Source organism: Thermobia domestica, chromosome 12, assembly GCF_964235325.1.
Source record: "Thermobia domestica chromosome 12, izTheDome1.hap1.1, whole genome shotgun sequence".
NCBI lineage: Eukaryota > Metazoa > Arthropoda > Insecta > Zygentoma > Lepismatidae > Thermobia > Thermobia domestica.
Genome location: NC_137465.1, coordinates 43,126,286 through 43,142,132, shown reverse-complemented (window position 1 = coordinate 43,142,132; position 15,847 = coordinate 43,126,286). Strand labels below are relative to the sequence as shown.

Genomic DNA, 15,847 nt, shown 5'->3' with positions numbered 1-15,847 from the left:
CACGTAGTGATTCCTTAATCTTGCGAATGAGATCAGAGTCACAAGGCGAAATGTCAGGAGAGTACGATGGGTGACCCAATTCTTCCCCTCCCAACGTCGCAGTAGCTGCCCTACACACTCTGCTTTATGTGGTTTTGCATTGTTGTGCAGGATTATTGCACTGTCCACAATATCCGGACGTTTCCCCGAACGCCACGTCGCACCTGTCGCACCAGGAAGGCCCTGTAGTGCTACGCGGTCACTGTTCTGCCATGTGGAAAAAAGTGGCAAACAATGACACCCCTGATGTCATACGCGACGATCACATCAATCTGATTGGGGAAGGATTCTGACGGAACTTCTGCCTCCTTGGTGATCCAGCATGTCGCCACTCCGCGGACTGACGTTTCAGTTCTGGTTCGTATGCCCTGGCTCAAAATTCATCGATGGCGATTATTCGTGACAAGAATTGATCGCCGTCCTGTTGCCAGCGTGCAAGGTGGTCGGAGCATATTGCATAGCGCATCCACCTTTGAACTTCGGTTAGTGCATACGGTACCCACCACAATGCGATTTCGCTTAGTTGCAGCTCATTATGCAAATATTCCAAAGAGAAAGAGGGGAAATATAGTTTTCATTACATCAAAAGCACATACGCTGTACACTTTGATCGGAAATGGACAATAACCTTATAATAAAGTTTTTTTTTTAATTCTTCATAAGCTTAAAATTCAAATTGAAAAAACAGACATATGCATAAGAAAAGACTAAATGCAAACAGCGGATCAAACGAGTGTTTTAAAATAAATGTTTGAAGCATGTAGGTGGTTTGATATCACAGTTTTCCTGTTCGCAATGTTACTATTTTCTGGGCTCGTGTGGCGTAGTCACTAACTCTCTCGCCTTAAGTGCGAGCGGTCCCGGGTTCGATTCCCGATGGGGACACTCGGTCGAAAAAGGTGTAACAGTTTTTTCAGGCTAGCCATCTTGAGTGAGGTTTTCCCTGGGTTACCCTCATTCACACCAGGCAAATGCCGGGATGGTACCTAACATAATGTGCGCAGGACCCTTTCTTCCTTTCCTTTCATCGGATAGTGTGCTCGCCGAGGGACGTTATCCCTCATGTACGTGAGGGGCTAAATGGCCTTACATGCCGACAGCCCAGAAATCTAATTCCTAATCCTAATGTGACTATTTTCATATGAAATAATTTCGTCATTTGCAGGGTGTTACCCTTCCAATCCAAAGAAATACATTAATCTATTACCTCTACTATTGCGATTTGTATTAAAATTAATTTCTAAACTCCTATATCATTTCTAATCTAATATGTCAATTTATATCTACATTGAAGGAAGTTTAATTGTTTTGTGACTTTTACCAAGATTGCGTTTTTATCTCAGATTTTAATTTTGCAGTTGAAATCAACCATCTTTGGTAAATAAACACTGAAATTCTGAGCGTTCTAAATCAGATATTTGCATGTTTAGTATTTGAAAATAAAATTTTAAAAATTGTTTTGATTTTATTTTTTAGCTTAGTGTCCCTTTCAGCAGCAAGGCTATATGAGATGTGGACGTACAGGTAAATGTGGGATCCGAAACACATGAGCTCCCACCTGGAATCGAACCCGGGTCTTTCATGCCAAAGGCGCGTACACTAACCGCTTACGCATGTTCTTTTTTTATTATTTATTTTTAAGGAAGATCGAATGTTCATTCCTCAGTCTCCTGAGTACCCGAGTTTCCCCGTAACAGGGTTTTAACCTTTACCAAAGTGAACAAGGATACGAATACGAACATATCTAGGACACTTAAAATTCCAACCATGCCCTTCAGAAAAACTGGAACACCCACTGAGAGCTCCCTTGTGGCTAAGCGGTTAGTGTATGCGCCTTTGGTGTGGGAGACCCGGGTTCGATTCCCAGTCGAAGCTCATGTGGTTCGGATTCCACGTTAAACTGCAGGTTCATGTCTCATATAGCGTTGCTGCTGAAAGGGACACTAAACTTGAAAATCAAATCAAATCGAAACCCCCCAGTGGATTTCGAACCTCATGATTCGAAATCGAATGCCCGATACCATTTGGCTATTGTTACCGACTACTCGGCCTCGAGAGAGCTGGAAGGAAAAAGAAAAGAAAATTGTTTTCGTTTGCTGACCAAGCACTACTTTCTATGAGAAAAAAAAGAAAAAGAAATATAGAGACTCTGCTACGTCTCATGGAATTCTGGAAAAGTGATTCACAGAATTTCGTTATATATAATCGTAAGAGCATGAATGACGTTGAGCATTCGGGACCTCCAAAGGAAGTCACATCTGAAGGAATGGTGAATAAAAGTCATGATTTTGTGTTGATAGGTCGTCGAGTGACGTTTCACTAGATAGATAACATACTAAATATCTTAGTTGAATGTGTTCTTAATATTTTTTATGGATATTTAGGTATGAGGAATCTTTCGGTGGTACGGACGCCACAGTTACTCACGTCTGACTAACAGCGGAATCACATAAACCTTTTGAGACCGTGATTGAACATATGGAAGTGTATCTCAAATTATATTCTGAGGCGTTATGCTCACTACTGATTAAACTTGCATACCTCACAACGTACAACAAGAAAGCAAAGAACAATCAAAGCAATGTATTTCAGCAGAAGAACGCCCTTGAAAATAAGAAAGAACTATTCTATTGGATGACAAAGTTACAGCAACGATTTTTAGGGATTCCCATGGCATCATTTTCTTCAACTACCTGAAAAGGTAGAAACTATTTCAAATCAGCCTCCTTATCAGATCATTTTTACAAACAACTGATGAAAAATTGGTTCCGCTCAGTAATGAAAAAATATTCTTCAACAGGGAACTGATTAGGATCACGCCTCTGCAACTGCTATGACCAAAACTGTCGAATGACACTACGAACTGCTACCTCATCCATAATATTCTCTAGATTGTCCCCTTATGACTTCCTTTTCAGAAACCTCAAGAAGTTTTGGATCTGATGAAGATGAGATAATGCATATTTTTCAGGAAGAGAAAGGAAAGATTTTACGACTTTTAGGGGGACAAAATGGAAGGAATATGTTATATTCAGAATTTAACAAAGTCATGTGTGGTTTCACATACTAACATACAACAATTCCCATTGGAAAGTGAGTCAGTTTCATTAGAAATAATTGCAACACATAAGACGCAAAAAAGTATATTACAGTTCCCGGTGGGTGCCCATGTGATTCGGATTCTACGTTACGCTGTAAGTTCTTTCTCAAATAGCCTTGATACTGAAACGGGCACTGAACTCAAATCAAATCAACCAATGACATTACTTAAATCTTTGACTTCTTTTAATTGTATTTTAGTGAAGACTTTGTATCTCTTAACAGTCCAATATCTTTTTTTTTTTTTATGCGTTCGGAAAACTCTTGAAGAATATATCGAAATCCACAATCACTTGGGGTTCTGTTCTTATTAGTTCACAGTAGCTTCTGTTCCCGACATAAGTATAGTTCGCTTTTTTTAGTTTACAATAGCTCCTGTTCCTGACATCAGCTTATTCTGCTTTTATTAGTTCATAATATCTCCTGTTCCTGACATCAGTATATTCTGCTTTTATTAGTTTACAATAACTTCTGTTCCTGACATCAGCTTATTCTGCTTTTATTAGTTCATAATATCTCCTGTTCCTGACATCAGTATATTCTGCTTTTATTAGTTTACAATAACTTCTGTTTCTGACATCAGCTTATTCTGCTTTTATTAGTTCATAATATCTCCTGTTCCTGACATCAGTATATTCTGCTTTTATTAGTTTACAATAGCTCCTGTTCCTGACATCAGCTTATTCTGCTTTAATTAGTTCATAATATCTCCTGTTCCTGACATCAGTATATTCTGCTTTTATTAGTTTACAATAACTTCTGTTCCTGACATCAGCTTATTCTGCTTTTATTAATTCATAATATCTCCTGTTCCTGACATCAGTGTATTCTGCTTTTATTAGTTTACAATAGCTCATGTTCCTGACATCAGGTATTCTGCTTTTATCAGTTCAGAAAAGCTCCTGTTTCTACTGAGATCAGTATATTCTACTTTTATTAGTTTGCAATAGCTGCTATTCCTGACATCAGCATATTCTGCTTTTATAAGTTTACGATAGCTCCTGTTCCTTACATCAGTATATTCTGCTTTTATTAGTTCATAATAGTTCCTGTTCCTGACACCAATATATCACGATCAATCGAAACTGCTATTTGATAGAGACAGTGTTGACAGACGAAGGGTAAGATGTTAAAACCAAATTATTCTTAAATATAAGGTTGGGATGTCGGTTAGATATGAGATAAGAACGCAAAATGTTCCATTTTCTCACTGAATACTAAGTTGCATTGTTTGGTTGCTCGATGTTAGCAGGGTATGAGAAATCAGTTTCTCTAATTAGAAAATATTACTTTCGCAATAACTTGTAAAAACATCTGCATCTGCAATGCGTTCAGGACTATAATTTATGTGGAAAACATAAACGTATGACGTAAAATGTGTCAGATACAGCAAGAACTTACAAGAAAACGCACGATCTGGCAACCTTAACACAAACATACTTTAACGCAAACCTATTCTGCAGTGTTTAACAAATTTTGCTTTTGGGAAAGTGTAGAAATATGTCAAAATCGATAGGCTAAGTGATGGAGTTAAAAGAAAACTATATCAAAACAAAATAAAATTGATTTTTCAGTACAAAACATAATTATTATTATTTCGTTTCAAAGTCACAGATTCAACAAAAGTTGCTAAAACCTCATCAGCATAGCTTGTCCGCAGGAACGTTTCTACCTCATAAAACAAATGAAATGAAATGAAATGAAATATTTAAGTTTTACGTCCGTGATGATTAGAAATGAATGAAGTGGTGGAATGAAGGAAGTGGGAGAAAACGAGAGAACTCCGAAAAAACCCACGCACGCGGTGTTTGTCCACCACAAAGTTCACTTGGCGCGAGCTGGGATCGAACCAGGAACCCCATGCACCAGAGGCGAACGCTCTAATACTGGGCCACCACGGGCGGTTTAATCAATAATACAAAGGGTCAAGTCATCTTACGTCAAAATACTGGAACTAAGTTTTTAAAAGAAATTAACGAGACTTAGCCAGTCAAACATCCTTAAGCACTCTAATAAGAAAAAATTAAAAAGAACAAACTTAGATAAACACAAGGTCGAGTAATAGAGAAGAGGTCATTTTCAGTATATGCGTCGTAGCAGAGACAATACTAACCAACATCTTTTTTTTTCTTTCTTCTACTTAACACAATTTCATCTTTATCAAATGAGTAATAGCATTTGCAGCCAGAATCACCCAGTGTATTCACGTGTATAGCCACACAGATTAAAATATTTCATCATTCTTGTGTTTTTTGCTTAATGAATAAGTATGTCGGCATTATTAGTTGATGAATGATATTTTGTTTTCATTATAAAATCCATAGATATATTTGAAGAATAACAAGTTATTAATTCTCAGGATCATAAGGAACTTGTAGGTAAGTTTCTGGATTTTTATTTAAGTTCGTATTTGCTGTACGTTCTGACCGGACAGACTTTGAAATTCTCTGATCACAAATTAAAAGTGGAGAATGTACAAATAAATATAACGAGAGGCGTTGCATCTGTACCGGGAATTAGTATATAAATATCTGGAGTCGAATAACTGTGTACTATGTAAACTTCACAATAAGAATTAACAAAAAATAGCAGCACTTGCTTTTACTAACATAATCATTTATCCTCTCCCATGCCTAGCAACTTCTATTTTTCATATCCATCAAGACTTGCCGATGCACTATCTATTACTAGATTGATCGTCTGTCGATCAATCACATTATATTTTGCAAATTTCTTGCTTAGTTCTATGTAGTTATAGCTACACCGTATGTATTTATGCACTTTTGGTATTGATAAATATTACAACTGTTTTTGAGGCATTTATTCCGAAGTTGGTTATCCGCCTGGTTTTCGACAAAAAAAAAAAAAAAAAAAAAAAAAAAAAGTAGAGTAGGGTAGAACTGAGTTAGTTGAGGATTAGGAAAGTTTTGGCCAATATTGTTAAAATTAATAGAGTGTAATTTCTCGTCTCTGCGTAGGGATACCAAATGGATGGTCTCTGTATACCTGCAGCCATGTTTAGAATACAAATGCTCGTTAATTTCCCGCAATTCAACCATGCTGTAACCTTGCGCGAAGTAGTTCCTTCCGTTTGTCAAATAGTTCCATGTTTGTAACCGCTTATATAATAAAAAATAAACAATTTCTGCTCTCCTTACATATTATAAAGCACACAAACGAGCAAATTACCCATTTCTTCTCTGTAAATTTTCAAAATTTTGCTAGAAATGGATGGCCATCTTTGGAACTTAACAATTTTTTATATTGATAAATATTTTAGCACCTCTTATACTATCCTTCGTTTCTCAACCACATAATTCTATCATAGTTTGATTACCGGTATGTCTCTAATCGCGGATTATAAAAATCTATTAAAATAAGTACTCTTACCACTCAGTTCTTGCTTGATATTACACTAGTTTCTCGCTAATCCGGCCATTCCTTGCACATATGGGTGCCGGATTCGCGGAAGTGCCGGATTATTGAGTGGGTCGGTAGTTTAAACACATAGGAACTATACAGGCTGTGTACTTTATTAAACACAGGGACACTGTATATTCATTTACGTAGACAATTTTGTTATTTAGTGTGTACATATACAGTAGTATAACTCACTATGAAATATGTCATGAATTTTTAGTTCTAGCAATGTTGATACGCGAGGTCAAGCGTAACATGTTTCCTTTTAAAAGCCACAGTATGTACTGAACTTTACTGTAAGAATTTCACAATTTCTAATACGAATGTATAGCATTGCTTAACATTTTTTTAACTAACATTGTTGCACACGATAATGCATTGTCCTGCGCGTCATTTTTGCTTGAGTGGCTAGAGGCTGGATGTAGGCCGAACTACCGAGAAGCCGGACTAGCAAGAGTTTAGTGTATAACTAAACCTAACATTACCATGCATTCAAAACATCAACTTTGAAGAAGTCAGAGTTTTCCTACATATATTGCTCTTCAGTCAGCCTTTTCAGACTTGCAAACGATGGTATACATAATTATCGTAGGTCTTACAGAACGGCTACGTCCATCTGTCTGTAGACAGGTATCAGAGCAAAAATAGTACGAGATATCGAGAAGAAATCTTTGATAGAATCAATTCAGCGTCCCAAAAATATGTTGCATCTCATCCGTTAACTTTCTTTTCAAACAAGAAGTGATAGAAATTAATAATTCCCGGTTCAACGTTGACCGCCATAAAGCAAAAGCTGTACAAGATAGCGACAAGCCATATTTTCGGGATCGATTCAGCGTCGTAACAACAGGTTCCATCTACTAAATTACCGCTCTATTAAAATCGAAAGTGGTATAAATTAAGAACTTCTGGTTTCAACTGAGATGGTAATAAAAGGAATATGATATCAAACAACGATAAAGCAGTCCTTTCTAATCGTTTCAGCCTCTAAAGAAGAGATATTATCTTCACCAGTATCTCTTCAGTAAAACCGGAAGTGGCAGACATTTCCTACTGCTTCCGGTCTCAATATTATTTATCTCCACTGACCAAAATCAGTAAGTTATAGGGAGTAATAGCTTTTTTAAAATACATCAATTCTACATCCAAAGGAACAGGTGCTTTCTTTGATCTTATCTCTCTATTGTAACCAGAAGTTATAGATGTGCTACTTCCAGTTTTAGAATTGAATTTTGCATAGTTTAGAAGTTTCCCGTAGTTTCACATTGTAAAACGAAGATCACTTGTTTTCTAATGACATGTGTTAGGCCTGGACTGCAGGTAAATTGACGTTTGACCTTTAGCAATGCTCTCAGGTTGCTCCATTAACGTTCCTCTGTAATTCCTAACACTGCCTGACGAGCTTGAACACTGAGGTTCTCCACGGTACAGATGCGAGATCTGTTGTAGATGAATTCTTTAAACAAATTTTCACAACATAAACACACTCATCTAATGGAGTAAGATTAGGTGACTACGCTGACGAGTCGTTGTTACCTAAGACCTGTCAGAAATACAGTGCCGTCCACGGGGGAAGGATATTGCGACTGATGATTACTTGAAAAACAAATACAAATCACTTAGTCAATTAGTAATTTCAGTAGTAGTGTACACGTTGAAAACCCGGAAACAAAACCAATCGCTCAGTTCACGAAACACAAAATCAAATATGCGGTATTACATGGTTTATTTGACTTATGTGTGGATACAGCACGGAATCTCTAAACACTGTGCAGCACGGTCACTGGACGAAAACTCATTAGATTTTATATATTGCGGATTTTTCTGGTATAGAAGGTAACATTTTATTGAACAATATTCCAACATTTTCTTTCTTAGAAATAATTAGGTATTTCTCGGACACCCTGTAGTTGTTTATAAAAGGTAGCAGGTATGTATTATTGCATTAGTTGAAAATCAAAAGTTATTGTAGGTCGAAGTAGGTTTCATCAACATCAGTGCCCACCGTGGCATTGTAGATAGTATGCACAACACGAAAATAAAAGCTAATCAGGAAAAAAAATGTAATTTTCAAATTTAGTGCTTTAAGCATATACAGACAGGCCCTGACTTACGTAAATTCGTCATTCGTAAAAATGAAATCTTTAAGTCCCAGGTTATGCCGGCTAAGCTAAAGGAGACGATGCTGATGAGAAATGAATGAAATGGTGGAATAAGAAAGTGGAAGGAAACAGGAGAACCGCGAGGAATCCCACTCACAGGGTGTTAGTCCACCATGAAGTTCACTTGGCGCGAGCTGGGATCGAACCAGGGACCCCATGCACCAGAGGTGGACGCTCTGCCATATAGCTACCGCGGCGTAATTCATATTTACGTAAGACATGAACCATGTGTTAATTTGATAATACTTGACTTGTCAAACTGCACGATACATGCTGGGCTACGCACATTTGCGAAATTTATGTTAATTCTACTTAGAAAAAGAGCCCTGTAGGATTGTCTGCACATCATTAACTATTGCATTTACATATTTTAATCAGTTTCTTTTATCATAGTATAAATTGTTTGAAGACGCCAATCTTATCAATAAACTCAAAATATACTCACTATTGCTTCTCCATATTACTATGATTGTTTTAAAAAAGCACACTCAACGTCCAATATTTGCTGATTTTGTGCTGTCAGCATTGTGAAGACTAAGGCAAGGAAAGATATTAAAGGAGAAGGAAAGGATTTAAGAATTGCGTATTCTGTGGAGAAGCAAGTTTTTTTTTTTTTTTTTTTAACTGACTTTCATTCCCATCTGTCGATGGGCGGGCCGTAGAAGGTTACGCCTTCTCTTTGGCCAGTGGTTTAGATTAATAATTGTTAAGTACTGTAGAGATGGACGTCAGGTTTCAATAAGATGGTGGAGAACCTAAGGTAAAAATGTCAAATTTTGTGGGCCTGAGAGAGGAGTGGTAAGCTTAGGCTAAAGTCGTGGCCTACGTGCTCGGATCTTTATCGATAGAGATGGGGATGGGTTTGGTATATATTGCGATCCGGGTTGTAGTCAGGTGAATTTGTAGCTCTTTCGTAAATGGCGAGGAGATGGTCCAGAGGAGGATATTCAGAACGTGGGAGAGCAGGAGTCTGATCCAAGAGATCCATGATTGTAAGATGAGATGTAGCTATATGATGTGTGATATATCGGGTTCGGAGAGTATATAGATGGTCCAAAATAGGGGGCATGGTGGTATTTTGATAGAGGTGAGCGTTTGGGGTGTGGTATGAGAGAGAGTAGGCGATGCGTAAAGCCTTGCGCTCGAGAAGTTGAAGGCGGTCATAGAAATGTGGTGGAGCTGAAAGCCACGCCAGATTGCCGTATGTCATAGTTGGGCGGACAAATACTTTATAGGTGTATAGTAACACTTTGGCGCTTAGACCCCAAGTTGTGCCTTTCAAGTTTCGTAATAGGTTTAGGCGTTGGCGGATGTTTTTCTCGAGAGCAGCTAAGTGTGGGCGCCATGTTAGATGTTTATCAAAATATACCCCAAGATATTTAACGCTGTTTTGAAGTGGAATCGCTGAGCCGAGTACCGTAATATGAAGGCGTTCAGGATTTCGGGTGAGGCAGTATTTATGTTTCCTGCGAGCAAAGAGCGTCATTTGTGTTTTAAGTGGGTTCAGTTTTAGCTTCCAACGTAAGCACCATGAGATTAAAGTGTCTATTGCTGTTTGTAGATGAATATTGATGCGGTCTACAGAGGAGCCGAGAGCAAGATAGGCAGTATCATCGGCAAACTGTAAGGCATAGATTGGAGGTGAGAGAAGCAAGATATTTTTCCTTATTAAATATTAAATTTCCACACTTCCTATCAGCAGTTCTTTCAGAAAAAATGTTCCGGGGGCACACTTAGTATTCCGGGGGGCACTGCTGGTGCTATTCTATTTATTACTATATTGTAGACGTATTATTTTGGTCTCCTCCGGGGGTACTCTCAGAGCTCCGGGGCGAGAGTGCCCCCCAAAAACAGGTCTGGAAGAAACACTGCGCTCTATACTCCACAAAATACCTTTTCTTGCCCTAAGGCTTCACAAGGGCGGTAGAATCATGTTAAATGTCAACTATTTGAAAGCAAATATTTGACATTTAACATGATTCTTTAAACAATCTACAATAACTTAGCAGTGCAAAGTAGTATTTTTTGAGTTTATTGAGGGTTTCATATATACTTTGTACATCAATATAAATGATACTTTTTAGATATGTCCAAGAGTGAAAGTGCCTTCTCTGACAAGAAATTTGAGTATTCATTACCGCAAGACCTGAAGGAAAAAGCACGAGTGGAATTAGGAGAAAATCCGGAAACGGTTCAGAAGGAAATCCAGAAATTCAGAGATAAAGTTAAAGGTAATATATTAACTTTTTTAATTAAAAAATGTCATATTTTATGAGTGTATGCCGTTCTTTCTAGCTTTGGAACTGATTGTCATAAATAAATGTAAAATTTGACAAAAGAAAATCACTTTTAATAAACAACATTTTACAGTTTCGGCAATGTATAATTTGCCTTCATCAGACATATTATCTTAAGACAACGTGTTCTACAAGATAATGTAATGAAGCAATACTGAAATTGTAATACTGTTATTTATTTAAAATGATTTACTTTCGGCACATATTATTTTCATTTATGGGCGTCTACGTGTTTTACTTATTACTTACTAGCGTCAATTACCTGCTCCGATGGGTTAAAATAAGAAAAATTAGTATTACGTTCCGTTAGTCAGTCACATTGTATTATTACTGAAACGTTCTCTGATATCGGTCATTTTCGATCATTTTTATATAATTTCACTCTCCCCAAGTTGAGGGGCTTCACTTAGATTTAAACGGCACCGGAAGTGTCTCTGTTCATCTTGGCGACGCCGAAAACTATGGATTCCGCACTAATATCGGCTATCGTCGGTCATATTTATATATTTCCTCCCCTCCCCTAAGCTCATCGTGAAATTGGAATGATAAAGTTAATCCTAGTCCCGAGCTTCGTCTATGTGGTAAATTTCATCCAGATAGGTCGAGCGGTTCAAGAGTTCTTACGTCACATCGTCACTTATATATATCTATATCTATCTATCTATCTATCTATCTATCTATCTATCTATCTATCTATCTATCTATCTATCTATCTATCTATCTATCTATCTATCTATCTATCTATCTATCTAATTGACACTTTCCTGAAAGAAGTGGATTGAAATGTTGGTAATAAGCTCTTGAATCCGTGCCTCCATGAATTCCCATGGTGCGAAAGGGATGCATTCGAGTCGAGTCGAGTCGAGATTTAAGCCTGTCTCGACTCGTCTCGAGAAAATGTTGTCTCGACTCGTGTCTCGACTCGAAAATATGTTTCTGTCTCGACTCGTGTCTTGACTCGACAGTCTCTGTCTCGACTCGACTCGAATTCGAGTCGAGACGTCTCGAAATTCGAGTCGAGACAAAATATACGAGTTAAAATATACGCACACATCAGCCAAAATATTATGACTACCTACCTTATTGTCAGTGTGTCCAACTTTGGCACGGATAACAATGACGACGCGTTTTGGCATGGACGCATTGATCCTTGAAAGGTCACTGGAGAGAGTTGATTGGTACACATAGGCAAGGGCGCCGATTTTTCTGTAAATGTGGGGGGCATTCAGATGCAGAAGGCATATATATGAGGATTTTAAGACGAATTGTATTCAAATTATGCCAAATATTGTATATTCATAAATACAATGCGGGGGCTCACATGAGCTTTGGGGGTGCCTGGCCCCCTCGGCCCCCAGGATCGGCGCCCTTGCACACAGGTCATCTAATTCCCGTAAATTCCGGGAAGAGGGGCGATGCGCTCTGAAGTCATGTTCAATCACATCCCATTTGTGTTCGATTAGGTTCAGATCAGGCGAGTTGGGCGGCCAGCACATCACTTGGAACTTGTCCCTGTGTTCCTCGAACCACTCCATCACAATCCTGGCCTTGTGATATGGTGCATTATCTTTCTGAAAAATGCCACTACCGTTGGGAAACATGGTCGTCGTCTGCAAGCAGTGTGTGATACGCCTTGGCCGTCATGGTGCCTTGCTCGAGCTTCACTAGACACATAGTTGCTCACGTGAATGTTTTCCGGAGCATAATTAAGCCACCGCCAGCTTGTCTCCGTCCCGCAGTACAGGTGTCAAAGAACTGTTCTCTTGAAACACGACGAATTCGCACCCTCCCATCGTCATGATGAAGAAGGTATCGGGATTCATCAGACAATGCAGCGCTCTGCCACTGTGCCAAGGTTTAATGACGATGGTCATGTGTTCATTTCAGTCGCAGTTGTCGATGTCGTGGTGTTAACATTCGCACATAGATGGGACATGGGCTTCGGAGGACCATCGTTAGGGGTGTTCGGTGCACTGTGTGTTCAAACGCACTTGGACTTTGCCCAGTAATAAAGTATGATGTTAGTTCTGCCACAGTTCGCTGCCTGTCTTGTTTTACCAGTCTGCCCAGCCTATGACGTCCGACATCTGTAATGAGGTGGAGGCGCCCAACCCCTCGACGTTTGGACGTCGTTTTCCCTTGGTTTCGCGACTTGTTGAAGACACTCACCACAGCACTCCTCGAACATCCGACAAGTCCTGCAGTTTCCGAAATTCTCCTGCCGAGTATGCGGGTCATTACAACCTGCCCTCGGTCAAACTCAGATCGCGCGCCTTCCCCATTCTACACACGGCCAGCACTCTCACTGATACTACATGCACCGTACGCGTGACTGACTAGCAGGCATTCGTCGGCAGGTGACACAGATATCGCCTGGACGGAAATTATATCGATAGTAGGTTGGTAGTCATAATGTTCTGACTGATCAGTACATACTAAATAAATTTAAAATGTAGGAAATTTTCAACATTCTGATTAACATGCAGGAAATTTCACAATGAAAAGAAGCAACTGACTTGGACAAGACAACGGTTAGTTGATGGGGCAATCTTTTTTTCTGGTCTTTGAGGTGTGAGCTTTGACCATGCCTTGTGAAATTTTGATGTTTGGTGCTCATCAGTCGCGCTTCCATTTTTTTTCTAATTGTTCCAGTTCATGATAATTAACAATACATTGCGCAGTTCGAATACATGTTCACGTTTTCATTCAATCCAACTCAAGCCGCTTCAGATACTATAGAGTTGTATTTGTTTACGAAGAATTAATTGCGTATTAGAAATACACCCCAACAAAACATTCTGCGTGCTCATCTGCTCAGTATTCAAGGTTTTAATTACAACCTGAATTGTTAAAATGCGAACGTAAGTTGCATTAGATATCTAAGCAGTTCCTAGTCTATGGATAATTCAAGCAATGCTAATTAAGGTCTTTCTAGCAAGCACTTCTGCTGTTCATAAACCTTACGCATTGGAGTAGGAAAAAAAAAGAAAAGAAAAGAAAGAAAGAAAGAAAGAAGTAAAATTGGTAATTTTGCAACCGTGACTCACTCGGGCTCATGTTCTCTATCCTCAATGGAGCTCGCGTTCGCTAATCTCAATGAGGATCACACTAGTCAAGTTTCTCACTAATTCGAGCTTGAGCTTGATATTTACTGTGAAATTCTCTTCAGCTCGATCTCGTAATGCCACACGTCCTTTCTTGTTTTTACATTTGTCTCACCATTTTCGATTTATACGGGTGGCCGTGGACTTTTCAATTAAGTTTTTGTTTTCATTTTGACCCGCCGCCATTTTGCACAGGGTTGTCGTAGAGAGTCGAGACTTGCTCCATTTTCCTTCATTTTACAACAGATTTCAAACGATGTGCTACTTAACCCCCCTTGCCATTTGAAACTTTTTAGTTGGATCCCGTCTGGGGCCCTGCGGGGAACCCTGAGGCAAACTTTTTACCCCAAAAAAGTGTGGCCTTGAAAATGATGGGATACATGTTCACCGAGTTTTCCATTTACCCAATCGTTTCCGAACAAATGACTCGGTTCAAACTATTCTAGCAGGTGATTTCCTAGCTATGGCTTTTTAAATATCTAGAAATTGGCCATGTTTTTGGCCAATATCACGGGAACGGTAAGCCATAGACAGTGGTGCCCCCCCCCTTATGTCCATGACGCACCCCCCCCAATTGTCTATCCGTAGGTGTTCTTCCATGAAAAAATCTTCTTTTCGATTAATTTTACCCCCCCCCATCAAACATATTTATATAGATTTTTAACCCCCCCCAAATATTTCAATGACGCAGTTTGCGTCATAGCCCCCCTTGTGGGCACCCCTGCCATAGAGATATGATATTGGTGGTAATCAATCCCTAATAGAATGCTAAACATTTTTGTCCTGATATTAATTGGTGGCCACTGGCCAACTGGCCATTGGCCAAACCACTGGCCAGTTGGACAGTGACTACCGGTTACTATTTGGTACCAAAATGTTTACCATCCTTTTAGATATTGATCAACACCAATATGATCTCTCTATGACTTACGGTTCCCGAGATATGGCTGCTTAAATTTCTGTAAATCGGTCATTTTTTGGCCACTATCTTGCGAACGGTTAGATTGACGCGAAAAATTTAATCATTTTGTCTAATAGTTTTTGATGCTCTATCTAATGCAGTGTACAAAATTGAAAAAATTGCAAATAACAGACAGACGGACAGATAGACACACAGACATAGAGAATTCAGTAAAGAACTTTTTAAGTTCGTTGAATATGTTGTAACTCAGGATATCCCGCCCGGTGACACGTATAACTTCGGGATTCGTCTAGTTATAACATATCCAATGCGAACACAATTGTCTCGTTCGGATCTCACAAGGGAACTTTCCGAAAATGATAGCTGCAGTGAAAGGTGTGGCCTACGCCAATTGAAAGAGCTGTAACAGAGATGAGCATTCCCAAAAAATTAGCTGCCCATAGCAATAGGCTCAGGAAATATAAGGGGTGGAAGTTCGGGAAACATAGGGATGCGCTCGAGTCGAGACATGTCTCGAATCTCGACTCGACTCGACTCGAATTCGAGTCGAGATTCGAGTCGAGACACACTTTGTAAAATTCGAGACGAGTCGAGACAAACGTACTTCTCGACTCGAATTTTCGAGTCGAGACACGAGTCGAGTCGAGACGGCTCTTAAAAATCTCGACTCGACTCGAATGTCTCGAAAATCTTTCTATAATTTTTAATATTATTTTGAAGAAAGTATTCACTCAGAAACAGCCTTGAAACCAATTCCAGCTTTTATTCCTTTAGAAAGGTACAGAACGCATAAAATTAATAGTT

General features: G+C 39.0%; 1 protein-coding gene across 2 annotated transcripts in view; it reads left to right on the top strand.

Moving 5' to 3' along the window:
* Positions 1-5,222: 5,222 nt before the first annotated feature.
* The window catches only part of LOC145666439 (clavesin-2-like), a 60,403-nt gene continuing 49,778 nt past the window's right edge, over positions 5,223-15,847 (top strand). Inside the window, exons 1-2 of one of the 2 annotated variants that reach the window (XM_081733665.1) lie at positions 5,223-5,516; positions 10,805-10,951. In XM_081733665.1, the coding sequence (XP_081589791.1) occupies positions 10,807-10,951 (145 nt within the window). In that variant the 5' untranslated portion in view covers positions 5,223-5,516; positions 10,805-10,806. The remainder of the gene's footprint in view (positions 5,517-10,804; positions 10,952-15,847) is intronic. The other variant, XM_081733666.1, reaches the window with a different exon arrangement.